This window comes from Alligator mississippiensis, chromosome 5 (assembly GCF_030867095.1).
Source record: "Alligator mississippiensis isolate rAllMis1 chromosome 5, rAllMis1, whole genome shotgun sequence".
NCBI classification, from domain to species: domain Eukaryota; kingdom Metazoa; phylum Chordata; order Crocodylia; family Alligatoridae; genus Alligator; species Alligator mississippiensis.
In genome coordinates, this window is record NC_081828.1 from 111,047,909 (window position 1) to 111,070,475 (window position 22,567).

At 39.4% G+C, this 22,567-nt stretch overlaps 1 protein-coding gene across 3 annotated transcripts in view; it reads right to left on the minus strand.

Moving 5' to 3' along the window:
• Positions 1-22,567, minus strand: part of CDH9 (cadherin 9) — a 133,554-nt gene that overhangs the window by 59,842 nt on the left and 51,145 nt on the right. For 2 of the 3 annotated variants that reach the window (XM_059728631.1, XM_014597429.3), the window contains exon 3: positions 1,521-1,815. In XM_059728631.1, coding sequence (XP_059584614.1) covers positions 1,521-1,815 — 295 coding nt within the window. Of the gene's footprint in view, positions 1-1,520; positions 1,950-22,567 lie in introns of all 3 variants that reach the window. The other variant, XM_059728632.1, reaches the window with a different exon arrangement.

A 22,567-nucleotide genomic window follows, 5' to 3' on the forward strand; every position in this document is an offset into this window, starting at 1 on the left:
GCTCTTCTTGTGGGGCCTGGGCTTGGAGCATCTCTGGTGATGCTGGGAGGGGCTGCAACCACCCAAATTTCATTGCAGTTTCAGTCCCAGCCCTGCGCCACCACCCAGCACAGCCATGACTTTTCCCTGCACTTGGGTAGAGGCAGGGTGTAGCTGCAGCCTCCTCCAAACATCACCAGAGCCCATTCTGAGCCCAGCCCCCACCAAGAAGAGCCCCATGCAATGCAGGCTCTGGCTCCGCCCCACAGTTGCAGCTTTCACTGTGTCATGCAAATCAGGGTCACATGCCCCCCACCATGCCCTCCTGGGGTGCAGGCAGTGGTGGGAGCTCCAAGCCATGACTCCATCTCATGCCTCTCCTGCCCTTACCCCCCGCTCACTGTGGCAGGCATTTATCTGCCCCCCATACTCCTTCCCTCTCCCCTCCCCTTCCAACTTTGGCCAATAAATGCCTAGAACAGGCATTTATTGGCCAAATTATCAGTCCCATTGGGCCAATATCCAATCTAGACAATTTTCTTTATATTGGTACCAATCTGATATTGTACAAATATATCGGTGCACCTCTAATTCTGATCCATAGCTTCTGAAGAAATAGGCTATCATCTACAAAAGCTTATGCCCTTCTTAATGAGTTAGTCTTTAAGGTGCCACTCAGCCCCACCCTCTGCTGGATTTTAGACTAACACAGCTAATTTCCTCTCTCTCTTTTAGAAACTGTAAGGCTTTTAGGTCATTATGGAAATCTGTGATGAATGCTTATAGTTGCAAGCTGGTGGGTAATAACTAAAACATCGCATTTCACATCTCTTTTTCCTTAAGACTATATATCTCACCCTACTGCTAGAGCAGTCTACATTTTTACTTTTCATTTCAGTCATTGTGAATACCGTAATTTATTTATTACATTTAGAATAATATTTTCTTATACTGCGTGGTCTTTTTGTTTTGGGGTTGTCATTTGGTATTTAGGAAAAAAGATAGAGAAACAAATACTAATTTATTTTGCAGAAGAATATGAATATGAACAAAAGTTATTTACAAGAACCTATTCTTATATCAATACATAATTGATTGGTTTACTTAGATATTTGGAGTTGTGTTTATATAGCTGCAAAGAAACGTCCAATGAATTGGACTCTTGGCATGCCCGTACAAATGAGCACATAAAAGTGATAGTCTCAGATGTTGCAAAACTGGCTGGTGCTAACAGATAAGACCACTGTGTATGCTGCATTTCTGTTTGGCTGTGATGGGATTACAACAGCTATATAGTAGTGCATGGTGTGGAAAAAGGATTATAGTATGAATTACAGTGAAATAAATAAGTAAAAATAGTAATTGGTCAGTAGTAATACATTTCTTGCAACAGGAGTTATTAAACAGATATTCACAGAAATTGGTATTGCTATTTAAATATGTCAAACAGCAACCACTGTTTATAATCAAGAGTGACTTTTACCATTGAACCTCCCTCTGCCCCCCACCAGCCCTTTTACATAAGTATAAGTTATACCTACCAACTCTAGACATTTCAGGAACACTGGCGGTGTAAATGTCCTTTGTAAATTTGGGTTCATTGTCATTGATATCATGGATTTTAATGATGAATTCAGATTCCGGCTCCACTTGTCTTCCAGTCTTTCTGTCAATAGCCTTGGCACGTAGCACATACAGGGACTTTTCTTCCCGGTCCAGTTTCTTTGCAGCATGAATATCTCCTGTATTTTCATCTATAACGAATAGACTGCCAGCCCCATCTCCTGTTAAAATGTATTTTAAATTTCCATCTCCTTTATCTTGGTCAGTGTGTAGCTTCAGGGAGGTAGAAAAGAAGAATTCTATAAATATATGTATTGTTATTACAGACCAAATCATTCAGCACATATGAATAAGTCTGTACAAATCTTGACTGTAATTGGGGTCAGCAGTGGTTATCTTCTGTCTCACTGTTGAAAAAATTACAGATTTTGAGACTCAGTCACACACACAAAATATCTCTAAACAAATGTATAAGGACACAAGGGGAAATAAAAGATAATGCAATACTATGTACAGTAACCAAATGATAACAAAAAATTATATTTCTTTCAAAAGCCTGTCCAGAATCCTGAAGAAATTTCCTTATTGAGATGAGAGGTGTAAAACTCTCAAGTTCCTTTTTGTGAGATAAAATTAGTCTTTGTATGTAGAATTGAACCAGTTGCTTTATAAAGGCAATGAGATGAGTGTTAAGGACTAGAGCTTTCTAAGTTTCCCAAAATCATGTGTAAAGATCTAGCTTAAGAACTTTGTTTTCTAGTTTTTTTCCAATTTTTCTTGAGGTTCATCTACTTCAATTAATGATTTACTCCCCCAATCTCCTCCAGTAAAGCAGAAACAATTTTCAAGAACACTAGGGGGTAAGCTTTGAAAGAATTGCATGGATTTCATCAGCTTCCTTTTGTTAAATTTAACGGACATGGCTATATCTCTTCAAAACTTTACAAAAATATATCCCTGTGAGTTAATGATGACTGTATTGTTTGTCATACTATATAATTATGAAAAAGTGGGTAAGAGAAACAGCAGCAGCAAGCTGCTAAAGTTGTTTTACTTACAGTTATTTGTTATTTTTCCCTTCCTTTGGGCTCTTGCTCTTATTATCACAGTTTATGTGGGCATACTTTTTTCCCTTTTAAGGATATCTGTGCATAATCATCACAAATATTATCATAGCATCCCAAATTATGCAACAGCCTACAGGTATATGACCGGGATTTGATAACTTGGAGGCACTTTTTACTGGGCAGAAGGAATCTCTTGTCTTCTGAAAAAAATTATTTGGACTTATTTCATGGCATAACAGCAACAGGAAAAATAATTATAACAGCCAGCAACAGCTGTTTTTCATGACCTTGTGTCAGCAATTCATCTTTTTTTCCCTTCAGTGCTAGGTTCATGCTTCCACTTCTGCTCTCATAGTTTCTGTCTCTACATTTTGTCTCCACCTTCTTAACACTTTAAACAGCTGAGGCTTTGCATGCCAAAATGAGGTATATCAGCTTCTTACCCCAAAGATGGACTTACTGATATACAGATCACTATGCTGAATTTGGTAAAAAAAAACACCAAACAAAAAGTTTCTTAGTAGCATGCTTTTTTCATCCTCCCCATTTCATAACTAGGTCCAAAGCTGTTTCATCTTACCCATGTGTGCTCAGATATCATAGGACAACTGAGATGACAGCGCTATGAATCCTGTGTCAGGTCTATCCAAGGATTTAAGCCCTTGATTGCAGCAAGCTTTGATATCAGAAAGCTGTAAAAGTGTCTAAGGTTTGTAGGAAACACAGGGAAACGGTGGTCCCATTCAAATTGACTAAAATTTAGTCATCAGCATCGTTCGGCCCAGCTTTTGACCCATTGTGCCAGATGTTAATAACCATATAATTAATGTGTTTGCAACAGGACTGGGCATCTTATATAAATAAATCAAACAGGATAGATGATTACATAAGCATACCCCTTGACTCAAGGCAAATTATATTTAATATACATTTGGTGTTCCTTCTTTATAATATATCATATGCATCATATATATTTTATATCAAGCAAGAACAAATAATGTATTGGTATGTTAAGATGCTGCAGAGGTGTAACTTGTGATTTTTATGTCCTGAGCAGGGGTGGGAGGAGGGGAATGGTGTTGTTCTGAGCAGGGATGGTGGAGGGGGACAAGTGCTGGGGTTTCTAACCTGACTTTGGTGCTGCTGATGTGAGGTATAGCTTGGATGCTTACTGCTGCTGTGGTCAGCTTTCTACATGCTTCTGCCATAGGGTGGCTCTCTGCACCTTATCTTCCTGGTTGCTGAGCCTGGGGCCAGCTCCTTGGGGGCTACCATTCTGGCATCCCTGCTAAATCAGCACCCACCCCTGGTGTCCACGTTACTTACCCCTTATTACTCTACCACAATGCTTTAAGTGTTGCTTACAGAATTTATTAGCTCACTGAAATCTTTAGTGTGGCTGGACAGAATCAATCAGCATATGGCCACATATACAAGTTTCAACTGAAATTCAAAGATATAAATGTTTTATATGGAACATATACCCTTCATTTGAAGAGACTAGGCCCAGTTTAAACATTTTTACCATCTTTTTTAACATGTGCCTAATAAGCACTCTGTTTTTAATCACTCTTATATTGCTATATTTTTTTGAATGTAAGATGACCCTGAATATAACCCCCACCACCCCCAAAGAATTAGATTCTATATATGGAAAATGTATAAATTTGATATAATTTTCCAAGTATAGAATCTAATTATTTGGCTAGAATTTGTCCCCATTCCACTGTTACAGCAATAACTATTAAACTGGGAGTCAGGTCCCCGCTCTTCCTTCTTCCTCCCATCCTTACTGCCAGATGCTGCTCTCCCTGAGTACAAGGGAGTGAGGAGCTAATTTGAAAATACCGACTTTGAAATAAACATATCTATAGTAATTTGCATGAAAGTACAGGTACCCAGAAACTTAGATTTCCAGAATTGATGCATTTTATCCTTTTTGAAACTGCTGCAAGTTTTAGTGCAGGTAACTCTACAATCCCATTTAAAACAGTAGTTTTGTACCTGCTTAAATATAGCATGCACTATACATGATATTAGTCCAAAGCAAAAAGACACATGATTAGGCCAAGCCCCAGAAGAGTCAACAGTTTTTCTAGGCAAGGTGTCCCCACAGCTCATCACTGCTTGGATGAGTGTATTTCAGATACTCACCAAAAAGGAGCCATGTGCTTATAGCCCCCAGTCATGGAACCAGGTGTTCTTGTCATGAGTCCTGGATCCTCCAATTTTTTTATGCAAATGAGGTCCAGGGCAACCTGGTCAGCCTTCACCTCCTGGAGGGCAGGATCATAACAATTCTATGTGACAGGCTGAGAGAGATTCTGGGTGAACTGTTTGGGGTCGTGTATGGTGATGTTTGCCAGACATTTAAGGCTGATGAAGGAACAGGATTCATTGGAAATGGGAGAGAAAGGTGAAGCTCATCTGTGGCAGTGAAGAGGAAGTCAAAATGTATTCAGTGTAGAGGTTCACCATGACTTGCAAAAGAGTCAGCAATGAGCGGGATTGACCGCAATGGGCACTAGCATATATCTTATTCAGATGGCTGAATTAAGCTATCTTTGTGGTAGGTCCCATCAATATTTTACCTGGTGGGGGAAATTCTGTGACCACTAAGGCAGTTTTCCTAGTTGCTGGGCATAACTGCTTTTCTGGCATGGGGTACTAATTGCAGAGGTAATGTATAGTTAACCTCCCACTTGAATTTCCAATGGGAATATCATGGCTTTATGCCCACTTTGTGTAAATGGGAGACTCCTCCCTAGCTTGTTCCTGCATCCATATGGCTGAGGGTAAGCGAAACTCAGGGGCATCCAAACCCCAAGCCTCTGGGCTTGGGCCTGCATGTAAGATGCTTGCCAAATGACTTGGAAGCATCTGAAGCCTCAGGTGGTGGGTGAAAGATGTTTGCCGGTAGTACGACCACATATGGTTCTTGAATGACTCACAGATTTGGAATTGATTTGGCTTGTAACATGAAAAAAATTACTTAAAAAAAAAAAAGTTTCCCATCAGTACGTTTGGCCCATATGGGCCATGTGTTTTATAGTCATGTTCAGTGTTGGTTACGTTTAATTCATTTCATAGTTGGTTTCCATTACTGAGCACATACTGCTTTTTAATGAAACACAATATATTTAATGTAGGATGGCCATCCACCCTGGTTGCAAATATGGGACATCCTGGACACTGCCTGCCCCCTCCCCCCTTCTCCCTTCTCCCCTCCCTTCCAAGTCAGCTGCCCACTGTAGGGATTGATGGAGATGGAGCTGGACTGGCATGCTCCAATGAGCAGCCTGCCTGGCCTCCTTCCCAGGGCACCATGCTGCTTCCTTTCCTTGCCACACTACACCCAGCATGCAGGACACTCATTTTAATCTGCAACCTGTGTCTGAGCTCCACCTCCAAAATCTGGGACTGTCCCAGGGAAAACGGGATAATCGCTCACCCTAATTTAATGAGGTTTCCTTGTATGCAAATATAAAATGAGGAGATTTTTCCTCTGTGCTGTTTCAGGGGGGTGGGGAGAGGGGAAGGAATTCCTCTTGTATTTGAGTAAATACAGTATTCAGGTTAAAACAATGCTTATCTTGTCTTGTAGCTTTTCAGTGTTTTAAATTAAACTAATAACAGTAGCTGTTCAGATATGTATAGCACTTTTAATTACAAAGTACAACTTGTAGCTGATACCCTCCTTTTTCTTCACCTACATCTTCAGTGAAAGGCTGTAATTTTAAATTAGTATGTATAAAACTACAGAGTAGAGTATGAATTAAAGAATCCCTTCTTTCATTTTCATATCCTTTCATATGTCACTACTTACCCTAGAAAGCTCTCCATTTTCCTAGGCGCTATCCAACTTCCTCTAAAATCAATACAAAAGTGCCTATCGACTTCACTGGGCTTTGGATTTGACTTTATGCTTTCCATAAGACTCTTTCTCATTCACATTTCTTATTGAAATGCATTTATTTCATGAGGACTTTCAAAGAGAGATCATCACTTGTAAAATAATTTTCAAATAAAAAAATTAGTGAAGCTGGAGAGATGAGACAGCTAGCTCAATCAATGTTTTATTCACCAATCTTTGTAATATGTAAACTGGATACTTTATCTAATTGATATTCTATAGTTTTTGAAGAAGTGATAGTGATTGTTTCTTCCTCCATATATATTCAGTGTATTGAGTAAATTTTGAGTAAATTGAGTAAATTTTGTCACTTAATTTAAATAGATAGAGCTGGTTGAAGATTTCACTAGTCAGTTTTCTTTTGCAAGATGCTGATCTGCCAGAAGCAAAATGTTCTGGTAGAAAGCTACCTGGCTTCATGACCTCCTGTCTGCCTCCTACTCTTTTTAAGTCCATCTGTAAGTAGCTTGCAGGGATCCCTGATCTCCAAACTCCTTTCTTCTTGGGAATCTGACCCAGAATCCTGATAAAGAAGTAAGGATTTGGAAGTTGGTGGAGATCTGGATCCAACATTTTCCTTACACCAATGTTTCTTAACATTTATTGACTCAAAGCAAACCTAAAACAATAGCAGAACTTTGTTTTCACTTACTTTTTGACTACAAAAAAAAATAATAGAGCAATTACATTGGAAACAAAGACCATAACAGGTCATAATATTTTTGATTCTATGGATTCTGATTAGAAATCTATCATATCTTGTGAATCATGTGTAGGTTTGCACACCTAACAGTGCTAATATTGTACGGCACTTAGGGAGCTATGGCACCCTGTTTGAGAATCACTGTTTTGCACAGTAGCTTATCTGGTAGGCTTCAAAGTAAATGGCTGTCAAAGATGGGGAATCCCAAAGCACAGCTTTCCCTCAAAAGCAGCATGATACATGATAATGGCATAATGGAATCCTAGTTTTTAAGCTAATAAGGCTTCTGTGCTCAACAGAAACATATTTCATTTTAGAAACAATGAAATACTCCCACTTCAAACAATATTGATATTTATATCTATTATATATATGATAGATCTATTGAAGTGTGTGTGTGTGTGTGTATATATATATATATATGGGGATATACACACACACATATATATACACATATATCTCCATATATATAGGCTTCAACAGATCTATCATATATATATGATAACTGCAAAACTTATATATAGGCTTCAAGTCTGAAAAAAACAACCTTTTACATAGGAAAGGTTTATTTTGATTTGGGATGAGAAAGTTTCACAGACCTGAAAGTTCATTTCTCAGCCAGCTTGACAAACAATGCATTCCCTGCCATTGCATTGGGGTTTTAAGCAGACAGAAAACAGTTACCCAAATGGTGGAATAGTGATCTTAAAAAAATGATTTATTTTTAAATAAGCCTAAGTGGTTTGTATCTTAGCTTTACATCTTGTATGAAATACAGCATATCCAGCATTAAAGTATTATATAATAGTTTCCATGGTCATTGAACTAGGACTCAGGCTAGCAGCAGGGATTAAGGTCAATAAAAAGTCCTTCTTTCGATACGCTGGGAGCAAAAAGTGGGTACAGGGTAGCATAGGACCCCGAAAGGATGGGCAAGGAGGCTTAGTGTTGGATAGCAGGGACAAGGCAGAGCTCTTCAATGAGTTTTTTTGCCTCCGTCTTCTTAAATAAGAATCTAGACAAACCCTCAATAAGCATCACGGACACCAGCAAGGGGAACATCAGCCGACCAACCGTCAGTGCCGATACAGTAAAAAGACACTTGGAGGGACTGGGCATGTTCAAATCACCAGGACTAGAGGGAATCCACCCATGGGTAATGAAGGAATTAGAGAGTGTCATAGCTGAACCTCTGGCAAGGTTACATGAGCACTCATGGTGCTCGGGTCAGGTCCCAGAGGATTGGAAGAGGACCAATGTAACCCCAATCTTTAAGAAGGGGAGGAAGGAGGATACAGGTAACTATAGACCAGTTACCCTTACCTCTATCCCTGGGAAAATCCTAGAAAAAATTATCAAGGAACACATCTGTGGGAGCCCACTGGCTAATGTGATGGGTAATGTAATGTGGAGGGGTAACCAACATGAGTTTATAGCAGGCATGTCCTGCCTAACTAACCTAGTTTCTTTTTACAACAAGGCCACCAAATGTTTAGATGCAGGAGTCGAGGTGGATGTTATCTGGACTTCAAGGCCTTTGACATGGTATCCCATACCATCCTTATAACTAAACTGAGGAGATTTGCCTTGGATGACTATACAGTAGACTGGGTAGCAAACTGGTTCAAGGGTCACACTCAGAGAGTGGTGGTGGGTGGGTTGGTGTCAACCTGGAAAGTGGAATCCCTCAGGGCTCAGTTCTGGGGCTGGTGCTATTGAACATCTTCATCAGTGATCTGGATGAGGGGGTGGGAAGCAACCTGTCCAAATTCACGATTGACACAAAAATATGGGGTGAAGCTAACACCCTGAAGAGGAGGAACCAGATCCAGGCTGACCTAGACAGGTTGAGGAAGTGGGCAGAGAGCAACAGGATGCAATTCAATAAGGACAAGTGCAAGGTACTGCATCTAGGGAGAAAGAACTGCCATCATACCAACAGGCTGGGGGGCGACCTTCTCAGCACCACTGAGGCAGAAAGAGATCTTGGAGTCACTGGTGACTCCAGGATGAACATGAGTCATTAATGTGACGAAGTAGTCAGCAGAGCCAATCGCACCTTGTCGTGCCTCTGTAGGTGCTTCACAAACAGGTCCAGGGAGGTGATTCTCCCTCTCTATGTGGCACTGGTCAGGCCGCAGCTGGAGTACTGTGTCTGGTTCTGAACACCACAGTTCAAGCGGGATGCAGACAACCTGGAGAGGGTCCAAAGAACAGCCACTTGTCTGACTGGAGGCCTGCAGGGAAGGCCCTATGAGGAAAGGTTAAGGGACCTTAACCTCTTCAGCCTCTCCAAGAGAAGGTTGAGAGGGGACCTTGTGGTGGCGTACAAATTCATAAGGGAGAACAACATGAAGTAGGCGATGATCTGTTTACCAGGGCACCGCCTGGAACAACAAGGAACAATGGCCATAAGCTACTGGAAAGTAGGTTTAGGCTGGACATTAGAAAAAAGTTCTTCCTGGTCAGGGTTGCCAGGATCTGGAATGGGCTTTCCAAGGGAGATGGTGCTTGCCCCATCCTTGGGGATCTTCAAGAGGAAACCGGACAGGTACCTGGCTGGGTTCACATGAACCCAGGTTTGGTGACCCTTTTCTTGCCTGCCAGGGGCAGGGGGTCAGACTAGATGACCTACTGATGTCCTTCCAACCCTAGAATCTATGAATCTATGAAAAAAAAAAATTAAATGTAATAGCAACATTTCATTTTTTCAATAAATTTTTTGAAGTTTTTGGCTTGTTTACCCTCAGAATGAAACTAGGATTATTTTGCATGAAGACCATCTAAAAGCAAACAAATAAACAAAAACCCTGGAACTCAACCTGATATCCCCCCCCCCCCCCCCTCTTTGAAGCTGATTTAATGTTAATGAAATATTTTACCTGCTTGGAAACAAAAGTTCCACCAGCCCAGCAGGACCTGTTTTGAGAGCATCTGTCCATTTCAAATATGTTATTGAGCACTATTTGATGGATAGTATTAACAAACATTCCTGATTTGGAGCTAAAATTTGAACTGGTAGCTAGGCAATGAGAGCTCTACACCCCAATGGTATTTCCATGTCAAGAACGCTACTTGAAATATACCTGTAACACCACCATGTAAAGTACTTCCATTCCTTCCTAGGAAATGTTGTTTTTCCTGTATTTACAGTTAAAATTGCAGGGATCTTCAGAAATGCATTATATAATATCTAGTAAACTTGAAGGATACTAGTTCGGGTAAAATATCTTATGCCATTTTTTGTTTAGCAGCTATCCAGTTTTCTTTTTTGAATAAAATATTGTTTTCATGAAATATAGCAGTGGTACCATTTTCATTCTTACGATTCTTATCATTATCAGTGGTACCATATACCTTCCACCTGCAGCTCCTTTCCTCTCGTACTGTCAGACCCTGCTCTCCCTGAGCTAATGGAAGTGAGGGGCAAATCTGAAAACACTGACTTTGAAATAAATATGCCTGTAGTTATTTAGTACATCCAGAATTGATGCTTTTTTGAAACTGCTGCAAGTTTTAGGACAGGTACTCCATAAACACGCTTTTAAACAGCACTTTTGTACCTACTTATATATATTACAAACTATGCATGATATTAGTCCATAACCAAAAAACTCAAGATTGGACTGGGCCCCAGCAGAGTCAACAGCATTCCAAGCCTTGGGAACTGCACAGCTACGCACTGCTCAGTATGTGTATGTACTCCAGATCTTACACACAAAGGATCCATGTGCTAATTGCCCCCCTCCCCCTCAATTATAATTGGAATTGGGTGTCATTATTCCTGAACCCTCTAAAAAAATATATGCAGATCAGGCACAGGGAAACTCCATGTCATAGACAGTGGGGTCACATTAATCCTATGTGAAAGGATGAGAGATGGGGTGGCAGAGGGATTTTGGGTGAACTGTTTGGGGTCCCACTTGGTGATCTTTGCCAGACATTTAAGGCTAGTAAAGGAATAGGATTTATTGGAAATGGGAAAGAAAGGTGCAGCTCAGAGTAAAAAGGAAGTCAAAATGGCATTTAGTGTAGAAGCTTAATATTACTTGAAAAAGATTCAGTGCTGAGAGGAACTGCGCACAAGGTGCCTTACCATGCATCTTGTTCAGATGGACTGCACTAACCCACCCTTGTGGAAGGTTCCCATGTATTATATAGTCACACTCAGTGTTGGCTGCCTTTAATCAACTTCCTAGTTGGTTTCCATTACTGAGCACATTCTGCTTTTGGCAGCAGTTTAATGACAGGCAATGCATTTAATTAGGTTTCCATGTATGAAAATGTAAAACAAAGATCTTGTTCTCCCATGCTAATGTCAGAGGGAGGGGGGGGGGGGGGCAACCCTGTCTTATAATCAAGTAAATGCAGTATTTAATTTGCTCAGATATTGTTTGTGAAGTCAATAGGAGATTGATCTGCCTGTGTGTGTGGTGTGTATGTGCATGTTCATATATATTGAAACTGAATTTGTAAAAAGATGCTATACACACATACATATATACATATGCATATGTATGTGTGTATCTATAGCATCTTTTTACAAATTCAGTTTTCTGTGTATGTGTATGGGTATGCGTACAGAGAGGGAAAATAAAAGGGCTTGTAATATGTTCAGATAGGGAGAGTGATATTTTTTTTAATTTTAAGTAATGCTTGATTAAATATTCATCTATAATATTTACTATCAACTGAAGGTCATCCCTATAGGAATATTTAGATTTGCTTTTTTCTACATGCTGCTTTTTTCATTTTTCCATGTTTTTAGTAATCAAAAGCACCATGAGGGCTAACAATGTGCTTGCCAGCTGTCTAACTTTGAATGTAATAAACTGTCATTTCTAGAATCTTTGTGACTACCTTCCAATTCTGAGGGAAGCTTTGAAATATTTTGAAATACTTCAACAACAGAAAAATTAGGTAATATATCAAATTGCAAAGTAGATAGTGATCACCCCTGATACCAAGTGCAATTACCAATTCATTCAATGTCCAGCACACAAGTCTTTTGTAACATGCCTGAATAAAAATATAGCTCAGACAATGCATTGTAAGCATACTATCCATTTCTTATTAATATTATTATTCTTATAAATGCATATCATTTTCTGATCACCTATATGGCTATATAAATTCATTCTCAGCATGACTTTTTCTTGAGGAATGTCAGACACAAAGACATCTGTGATGATGCTGACAGTGAGGACTAGCTGATTTTTTATATAAATGTATACACTCTGCAAATAAAAAAATAATAATTATCTTTCATTGTTTCTTTTCCATTTAAATGAGAGGACTATATACTTCAAATTAGATTTTTTTTTTTTTTTTTTGCTATTTGATCTAGCACCATGGAAAATTCATATGCCACGGTAATGAAAGATTATTGCTTCCAAAAGAATTCCAGATGAGGACTGACATCAGTCAGTACCAGCTTGTAGCAGGGATACTGTCATTTCCAATAATAATTTGAGCAGCAAAAGTATAACAGCTGGGTTCATATTATTCATTACTTATATCGATCAAACTTGACTGCTATCTAACACTTATTTCAGATAAGCCTTAACAGTCAATCCAGAATTCATTGTTGTTGTTGCCTTTGTTTCCAGAATACTAATATGTAAGAATTTTTTTTAAAATATACTACCTTTATTATAATGAGGATAAAATGAAGTTGACATTTCTGAGGGAGGAACGGGGAAGTCTGATAGCAGTCTAATGTTTTGTTGACATATTTTGGTGGATGAATATGGTGGATTAAGTAGTTCTGCTATGAAAGTAGGACTTCAGTATAATTGTAAAAAGTTGGTGTAGAAAAATGAGAGTCCCTATTAGGATATTTTACACTTTCCTTTCTCCCCATTCAGATGTCAGTTTATCAAATGTCAGATAAACTGCCCAATACGAACATGCTTCTTAGCTCAGTGTCATTATAGAGCAACCCTTTTGAGGTAAGTCTTTGAGTTAGGTTGGCACAAAATCAATACATGTGAGAGAAAAATTGGGATCTATGCTTCAATGGACATAGATAATATAAATTATACAGCTAGATGAGTAAATTCTCTTAATTTACAAATATCTGATTGCCAGACTTCATCTGAATCCCAACTGTCTTGCAATCTTTGTCATAGCTGTGGAGGGGGAAAAACAAAATAGAACAAACAAAACAAAGAAACAAAAACCCACTCATCCAAAGAAAAGAGCCAGACAGGCTCTAAAGAGGTCATTAAGGACAAATGGAAAGAGAGATAACTTTTGTATAGCCACGGAAGTTCAGAAGAGTCTCATGAAATGCCCTGTCAAGCAAATCTTGCTGGAAGAGGAGGAGGAGGATACAGGTGTATATAATGTGAAGTACAAATATGGTGGGCTTTGAAAGTTTGGGGTCTATCTACATTGTAGTCTGATTTTAAAATACATTGTTATTAAATATTTACTCCTCTCAGGACCTAAGGTTATCTCTATCCTCCAGTGCTTCCATGCAAGCAGCTGTCCCTGGGAGTTCCACTCCATTCCCTTTTCATATTTGCCAAAAAGTTATGACTTAAGTTAAAATGAAGCTGCAGTGTTAGCTTCATCCTATTTGTCATTGGGCACATCTACATGCACCTCTTTTAAGTGGGCTTAGCCTAAATGGCCATTTTTAAGACACATTAAGGGCATGTGTCTACATGTGCATGCCCTTAATATGCCTTAAAAAAGGTGATTTACAGCTATGTGAGCCTAAATGTGATGCCTATATAAAGCAGGTATCAATTTTACGTGTGAATAGCTAAGTTGCATTAGCACATGTGTAAATGAACTAATGTTCATTAATGCAGTGTGCATCAATGGATGCGCATTTGCACGTGCACTAATGTGACTTAGGTATTCATGTTTAAATTTAATGTGCTTTAATGCACATTAGCGCATCCATGTGTAGACATGTACCTAAATAGCCTTAATGCGTTTTAAGTAAAGGTGTATTGAGCTTAGGCATGCGTAAATACACATGTAGAAACACCTATTCCCCCCCCCCCCCCCGAAAGTGTCACAGGGGTTTTTCACCTTTCTGCTGCCCTCAAGATCTTTAGGATTTGCTGAATTGTTACTATCTCCAGATGAAACATGGGTTCCCTCAGCCAGTTTCACTGTACCATCAAGGTGAGGGTGACAAGAGCATAGGATGGAGAGAGGCATCTTGGGCTATTAAGAGAGGGATAGAAGGATACCTTTCTAACTTTCTGCATGTGAAAGAAAGAAACAGCCAAAGTACTTTGGAGAAGTAAGGCAAAGTTGAGAGCCTTGGATCCCTAATAGCTGAAGTGCCACCATTATATCAGTCACCTACTTTAAATCAAGGAAGTGTGGCTGTACTTCACTTCAGTCATTTCTTTAGTTGAAAACATGTAATAAACTGGCATCATAAGCATATTTTATTTTTGTTAATGTGGATCATTTACTACCTTTGCCTCTATGTATATTATCAGTAATGTAGTCTGATTTTACTGTGTGAACTTATACTCCCTTGTCTCTTTACCACATGCTATTCAGTGTACATCAGTAATGGTAAGAACTTCCTTAAATAAATAAATAAAAGGGTCCTACAAATTGTAACAGAAAGAAAAGGAGTTAAGACATCCCACTGAAAGCTAGTGGTGCCTATTGAATGCTGCAGCTTTGCAAAATAATTTCCAAGTAGTTCTACTATAATAACTACATCATTCTTATTGGACTTTTCCATAAAAGAGCATTTGCTGCATGATCCTATCTGTAATGGTAAATTATAGAGGTTACAATTTTGCAAACTTCGCGCATTTTGGCAATTTTGAAAGTTGGCTCGTTGCATGTTCTTTGTGAATTTTGGAAGTGAAGAGTGGTCCAATAAATGAGTGTTGTTCTTGTGTTCCTATAAGATCATTTGTGCAAATTAGTTTAGGTTTTGTATTAAGTCTGTGCTTTCTTCCAAGTCCTGGAAGCAAAACAATAAATATTTAAAGTATAAAAGGAGATGACTGTTTTGGCTTGAATCTTTCACAAATCAGAAGGGTCTGAGAAACTGTTAAAAATAATTTTATTAAGTGCTATGAGGCTAAAATCCAAACTAAGTTTGATTTGGCATTGTCTTTTCATACAAAATATAACAATATTCCCCTTCCCCCAAAACAATCCACGCATTTCTGCTTTTGTATAAATGACTGAAATAGATATCTATACATATTGCTAACCGCAATTTTTTTTTGTAATTTTTCTTCCAGGTTTTGTCTACCTTGATAATGAGTTCTAAAAGTGATGTTATTGCATCTCACTTTTATTGATTCTCAGTTATTTCTATATCAAATCTGTTTCAAACAACACTGTTTTTTAGTTTTCGGCTCTATGAACTGATGAGGGTTTAATATAATTTAATCTGCAGAGTCAAAACACCCACGAGAGTGTGTTGGATTCTGTTCTTTTATGTGCATTCTCGACAGACTTGTTTACTAGGTTTCCATTAGTTACACCTGTGCAGCTCTATTGGTGGCACTGGGGGAGTAACAAAGCTGAATTCTTTCTTTCTCATGCATTGTCACCACAACTAAAGTTTTTGCTGGGAAAATTAGGTCCTTGGTGACACACATGAAACCCTACTGCCAACATAACTGTACCTTATTGAAACTTTTAAACACTTCTGTCGATGATAAATAAGCAGAGTTCAATGCTCTTTTATGTGTTTTGGTTCAACCAGGGTAACAAGATGAAGTATGTTAAAAGCTTTTAACAAGGAGCAAATTTGTTGCCTAAGATTGCAAAGAATTTTTCAAGCTATTTGACTTGGTCTAATAAAAGATTTCAAATTTACCCAAAGAACCTTGTCTGCCTATGTCCTCATACCAACACAGATACAACCTATACCTCTGTTGCCTAAGGACGTGACATTTTTATTTAGTCATAGTTAGAAGAAAGGCATCTATCTTCCAAAAGCTTTTCGATGAAAAATAAAGTAATATAAAAAAAAAAGAAAAGAAAAAATCCCTCCCTATAATCTCTGAGGAAGACCCTGGTTACTGGTGAACACAAAGACATTTTTGATTCCCCTTTAATAATTGTGACTTTTCAGATCTAAATATATTATGGGCACAATTTAGCCTTAAAAAAGCAGACTTTTTAATAATGAATATTATATTTGCTAATATTAAGCAATGAGTTCTGAGTACCAACACCTCCAAATCATGCTAAATACTTCTGTGAAAATTTCCCTCCACTTTGCTACTGCGCTGCCCATACCAAGTATCAAAATATAGTTGCTGAAGGCACACCAATGAGCAAACCTCAGACTTACCCTCTGTGTGCTCCAAACTAGTTACCTAATGTTGGTAATCTGGGCGTGTAGAACAGGAAAAAAAATGGGTAGGATGTGCTTTCTTGGTGGCATAAATGTGCCATAACTGTCTTAAAAATGTAACTATTGACCTTCTAAATCAGCAAAAGCAGAAATCATAGTGAGTTGCAATTACAATGGTTAAGCCATTCCTATTATCTGTTCTTGCCAATAGGTTAGAAGGCAGGACAAGATATACACAGACTGAGTCTCCTTTGAAAATGTCAGTCATAATATTTGTCTGAGAGTTTGTGTATGGTTAAAGGGTCACCTCTCTGTAAACACTTCCAGCTTTAAACAGATCAGTATCCAAAGGCCTTTGCAGTGATTCCAGCAGTACCTGCTTGTTGCTATTGCTAACAATTACCTCCTTGACTCCTGGTAAAATCTGAGGAACAGTGCTAAGAAATGGGCATGTCAAGCATAAGTGCATTCTTGGAGGTACTCTGGACTTAAGATCTGAAGTCAGATTTAGGCACAATCAACATTAGAGTCCTGTGCTGAGGTTTATTGTTGTTCCTTCTCTTGTAAACTTGTAGCTTCAGGGAAAGACTAGGTAATAGAAAGTAGTTCAAGAGTGTGGCTGTATAATCTGTTGCTGCGATTTATTTGACTCTGATTCATGTTTGATTTTTGCCTTCCCTAAATCTGTTTTTGTTTGTTTGTTTGTTTGTTTGTTTGTTAAAGAGATGATACCTAAAAGTGTGATTCAGGGCTTTGTTACATGGTAATTTTGGGTGACTCCTGGAGTGCTTAATACCTGGATTGTCCACACATTAACACCTGAAACTAGTTTTAAGCATTTGTTAGTTTTAAGCATTTGTTAGGCTCAAAGTTATGCCACTCCAGGGTAGGATTATCTGTGATCTGTGTTAACCAGGTTGTGTTACACTAAGGGCCAGGCAGGTATGTTAGACCTTCCTAATAAGGCCCCATCTCACTCTTTAGGCTGTGTTAAATGTTCTTATCTGTGCCTAATCCATGGAGAATGAGTGTTAACAATAGTTGATAGCAGCAGTGGGATTCAATCCTGCAGCTCAAGATACATAGGCCTATGGTCAGATTCAGTACTCAGTGACGACCAAGATGAAAAATAATGGAAAATTATTTTGTTGAAATCACTTGAATTAACCTCTGGAATTTATTTTTCGGTTTAATTTTGGTGAGATCATTCTTCCTTCTGTAGTTCATTTTTTAGATTGGTAGTAAAGAGTTGTTCTTCATTACACTGAGTTTAGGGTTCAAGCCATGCTGTTGATAGTTATCCCTGAGGAGAGAGGAAGAGTAAAGGGCGGCTTATTGTAACAAAGAATGTATTTTTAATGCTTCCTTAACAAAATTATCAAGAAAATTGTGTTTCAAAAGAGGCCAGATTAGGGCAACGGAGACATTCTTAGTTCTAGCATTTCTTAATTTTTGAGTGCTTGGCTTTACAGCCTAAACCTTCTTAATAACCTTCTTTTGATTTTTATGTATATAAGTATGTGCATGTTCATGATACTCCTAAGATATTTTTGAAAGTACATATACTACATTAACTGTCACAGGGCACAAAAGCAATGTCAGTGCTCTGTGATTTTTTCCCATTTTTCATTTTCATGGGTAAATTTATAGCTATCCCCACAAAATGCCTACAAAAGGCAGAAATTGTCCTGCTCTGTAAAATATCTATAACACTTAGTCCTGTGTTTCCTATCAGAAAGCTCCTTTCCCCATTATTTCCCATAAAAAGAAACATTCCTCTCTCCAACAGCATCAAAGCAGTTTAATTAGTATTAATCCCACTGAACAGAGCTGCTAAAACTGTTGTGTCCACAGAAGACAGTCCTGAACTTCTGTGAATCTGTGTGATTTCCTCAAAAGGGAATCCTTTAGAGTTTTGTATGCTCCTTTTTAATTAGCGTTTGTAAGTGATAAACAGCAGGGGTGTGCAAAACAGGCCATATTCAATTCAGATTCAGGTTTGGCTCAAACTGGGGACAGTGATACAATTCGTTGATTCGGATCACTGTCCCCAATTCAATTCAGCTGCATCTGAATCTGAAGATTCGATACTGATTCAGAGAATCAGTAATTAGGCCATAGACACAACTTTAAACATTTTTTCTACATAACTCACAGTACCAGGTGCAGCTTACAAATGCTGTGATTCTGGGGCAGAAGGAGTGTCCCCCAGGAGCATGGGGGGCCCCCCGGGTTCACCACCAGGCACATGGGGTGCCTCCCACACCTCCTTGGCTTGGCAAGTGGTCACAGGGAGACCCCAAGTGCCCCTACAGATCAAGGAGGCACCAGTTGCCAACCTGAGGGGGTATGGGGGGGCACAGGGGGCCATCCCTGCCTGATTCCCAATGGACCCAGAAGTAGACCGGAAGTGCTTCTGATCCACTTTCAGGTCTGCTGCCAAGCATGCCGGGGACCACTCCTTTGAGACGCTACATCCACCCCAGCATCTCATCACTCACAAGCCCCCTGGTACCTTGAGATATGTAAAAAAAACATTTAAAGGTGTGTCTATGTCCAAATCGTCGAATCTTTCTGAATCTCTCCAAATCAATTCAGAGGGTTCCAATACATTTTGGAGAAATTCAAGGGTCTCCTGATTCGATTTGGATTCAGAGATTCAGCTACTGAATCAGGCCGAATCTCTGCCAAATTGAATCAGCGACTGAAGCTTTGCACAGCCCTAATAAACAGTATCAAGCACCAGAAAGTAAAGTTTCTTTAAAGGTTCAGGTATCCAGGTTGTTTTAAAGGCTCAATACACTTAGGGAGGGAAAGCATGGGACAGGACTGAAATAAAATAAAAAAGGAATAACATAAAAAAACAATCCTATCACTCTTCTCTGTAAAATTAAAATAATAGAAGTGTGTTATATACAACTCTGATTCAGAATGATGTATTAGAATGAAATAATGTATGCAACATAACCAAATAAAGATTTTGTATAAATCTTATTTGTAATTTTCCTTTTGAAAGTGGATGCCAGTTAGGGTGAGAAAAAAACTGGGGACAACAGTAAGGGAGAAGTTTGATAGACAAGGGAAAATCAAAACATTTTTACTTCAGTGGGAACATGAGTACTAAGGAGAAGGGAATAGAACATGATTTCCTTAATAGGAAAAAAAATCCCTTTTTTAGCTATTGAACTATTGTTCCTTTTATTATAAACTTTAACAAATATGAAACCTGTGCATCACAGAATGGCTAGTGGATTATGATGGTGAGTGAGCAGTGATCTTTTCAAAGCTATTTTCATGGCTTCAACCAGCTGCTTCAGAAGAAACTTTCAGATTCACAAGTAGAAGAGAAAAATGGGACAATACCTCAGGAGATATCTTTTAATAACCCTTCACAAATGCTGTTCACAGAGGAATTTGGATGAATCACCTCCTTTTCATTTTGCTAGAGATATTGGGCCTAATTCCCCACACACTTTTGTTAGAGATAAAAATAGCTTGCCATACTTTTGCCTAGTATTACATTAAATCACTAGAGTTTCACTAGTGTAAAATCAGTATACATTAAAATGAAAATTTAAATGCACAGAATTATGACATAAATAAATCTTTTAAAATATTATTCTGGAATTAGAGGAAGTGGTGGGAGAAAAGGAAAACAAGGAAGTGAGTTATTTGGGAAGGGCTAAGTGATACATACATACTTATTATACTACAATACTGTTATAAGATTTAATAATAATGTGCATTTCAATATTTTTCATCAACATATTTCACATTATTACATGTTAACTAAGCCCACAATAACTCTTGTGAGGCAGGTAAATGCCAAATGTTTCACTAAAAAGCAAACTGAGGTAAAGAGGTGAGATAAAGGGAGTTGAAGTGATGAAGGGATACAGCAAGTCAGTGGCAGCATCAGAGAAAGAACTCAGGAGTCATATGTGGAAAAGAATGTAGACATATACAGGGTATTATCAATTTGAAGAATAGATTGAGGCAACAATAAAAAGTATTGATGAAGTTTACAAGTCCTAATTTCTCTTCAAAGTGAGGACTCCAACAGACCATTCCAATAGTTTTAGGAAAGCCTGAAAAAACCTCTATGTCAGAAAGAAGGGTAAAAGGTGTACCAATAGCTTTTTACTTTCATAATAAAATATAATATATTATTTTCATGTACTAGATCAAAATTAATGGATATAAATGTTGTGCTTGTCCATTGAAAATTTCCACTTTGGGTATGTGAGCTTTGAAATGAGGCAATGGAAAGAAGTTGGCATCCTGCATATAGTGATTTCATGCCATTGCACCTGCACAACCATGGCATAGAGTGAGCCATCTGTTGCCATCTGTCTCCTTGGATCCCATGGCATGGGAGGTATGCTACCTGCCTGAAGCCCAGATCTGGGACATCACTGTGAGGATTCCTGACCCTATCCAGCCCTCTAACTACTGTCCCATGGTCCTCATCCATATGGACACAAATGATGTGGCCAGGAATAGTCCGAGCCATATCATGAGTGACTATAGGGCTCTAGGGGCCAGGCTTAGGAAGGATCAGGGCACAGGTGGTCTTCTTGTTGATTCTCTCAGTCAGCGGTCACGGTCAGTATCATGACACCTGCATCCAAGAAGTCAACCTGTGGCTCCAGAGTTGGTGTCATAGTGTGGGTTTTGGCTTCTTCGACCATGATCCACACTTTCATAAAAAGGCTGTGATGGTCTTCATCTCTCTTCATTACAGGTTGGCTGATCTCCTACACAGGGGTTTAAACTAGGTTCATTGGTGGATGGGGATGCAGATGACAAAGGGAGAACCTAGGATGAACAAATCATGAGCGATGCACTGGAACAGCCCATGTAAGTACTAGGGGTCCCAATGGGCATCAGGACAGGGGGCACCAAGGGCACCCATCGGGGGGCTCAAGTGTCTCTATACTAATGCTAGGAGCATGGGGAACAAGCAGGAGGAACTCGCACTCCTGCTTGCAAACAAGAACTTGGACTTGGTTGGGCTAACGGAAACCTGGTGGGACCCTACCCAGAATTGGGCAGTAAACACTGAGGGCTATAGGCTGTACAGACATGATAGAGTAGGAAGAAAAGGTGGGGGGAGCAATATGCACCTTCCATAATCAAGATGGGATCAGAGGAGGGGAAAATCGAGGCATTGTGGGTCAGGATACAAGGGGGCCAGGGAGAAAGGGACTTAGTAATGGGGTCTCACCTCTATCTTTGGGAAAACCTTTGAAAAAATTTATTAAGGATCACATTTGCGGGAGTCCAATGGGAAAAACAATGCTGAAGAGCAACCAGCAAGGTTTCATAGTAGGTAGAGATCCTACCCGACTAACTTTGTTTCTTTTTATAGTTTCATAGTTGGTAGGGTTGGAAGGGACCTGAGGAGATCATCTAGTCTGACCCCCTGCCATGGCAGGAAAGAGTACTGGGGTCAAACGACCCCGGCCGGATGTTTGTCCAGCCTCCTTTTAAAGACCCCCAGGGTAGGAGCCAGCACCACTTCTTTTGGAAGTTGATTCCAGGTCCTAGCCGCCCTGACAGTGAAATAGCACTTCCTAATGTCTAGCCTGAAACTACCCTCTGCTAGCTTGTGTCTGTTGTTTCTTGTAACTCCCAGGATTGCTTGGGGGAACAGGGACTCTCCCAATGCCTGCTGGTCCCCCTAAGCATTTTGTGACCACGTCACAAAATGCTTAGATGCAAGAGTCAAGGTGGATGACATTTACTTGGATTTTAAGAAGGCCTTCGATATGGTATCTCATCCTATTCTCATAAATAAACTGAGCAGCTGTGACAGACGATTACACAGTCAGGTGGGTGGCAAATTGGCTTCAGGGTCACACCCTGACAGTGGTGGTGGATGGGTCAGTATTGACCTGGAAAAATGTGGGCAGAGGGGTCCCACAAGTGTTGGTCCTTGGACCTGTGCTGTTCAATGCCTTCATCAGTGACTTGCATGAGGGCATGGAGAGCACTCCGCCCAAATTCACAGATGATACCAAATTATGGGGTGAAGT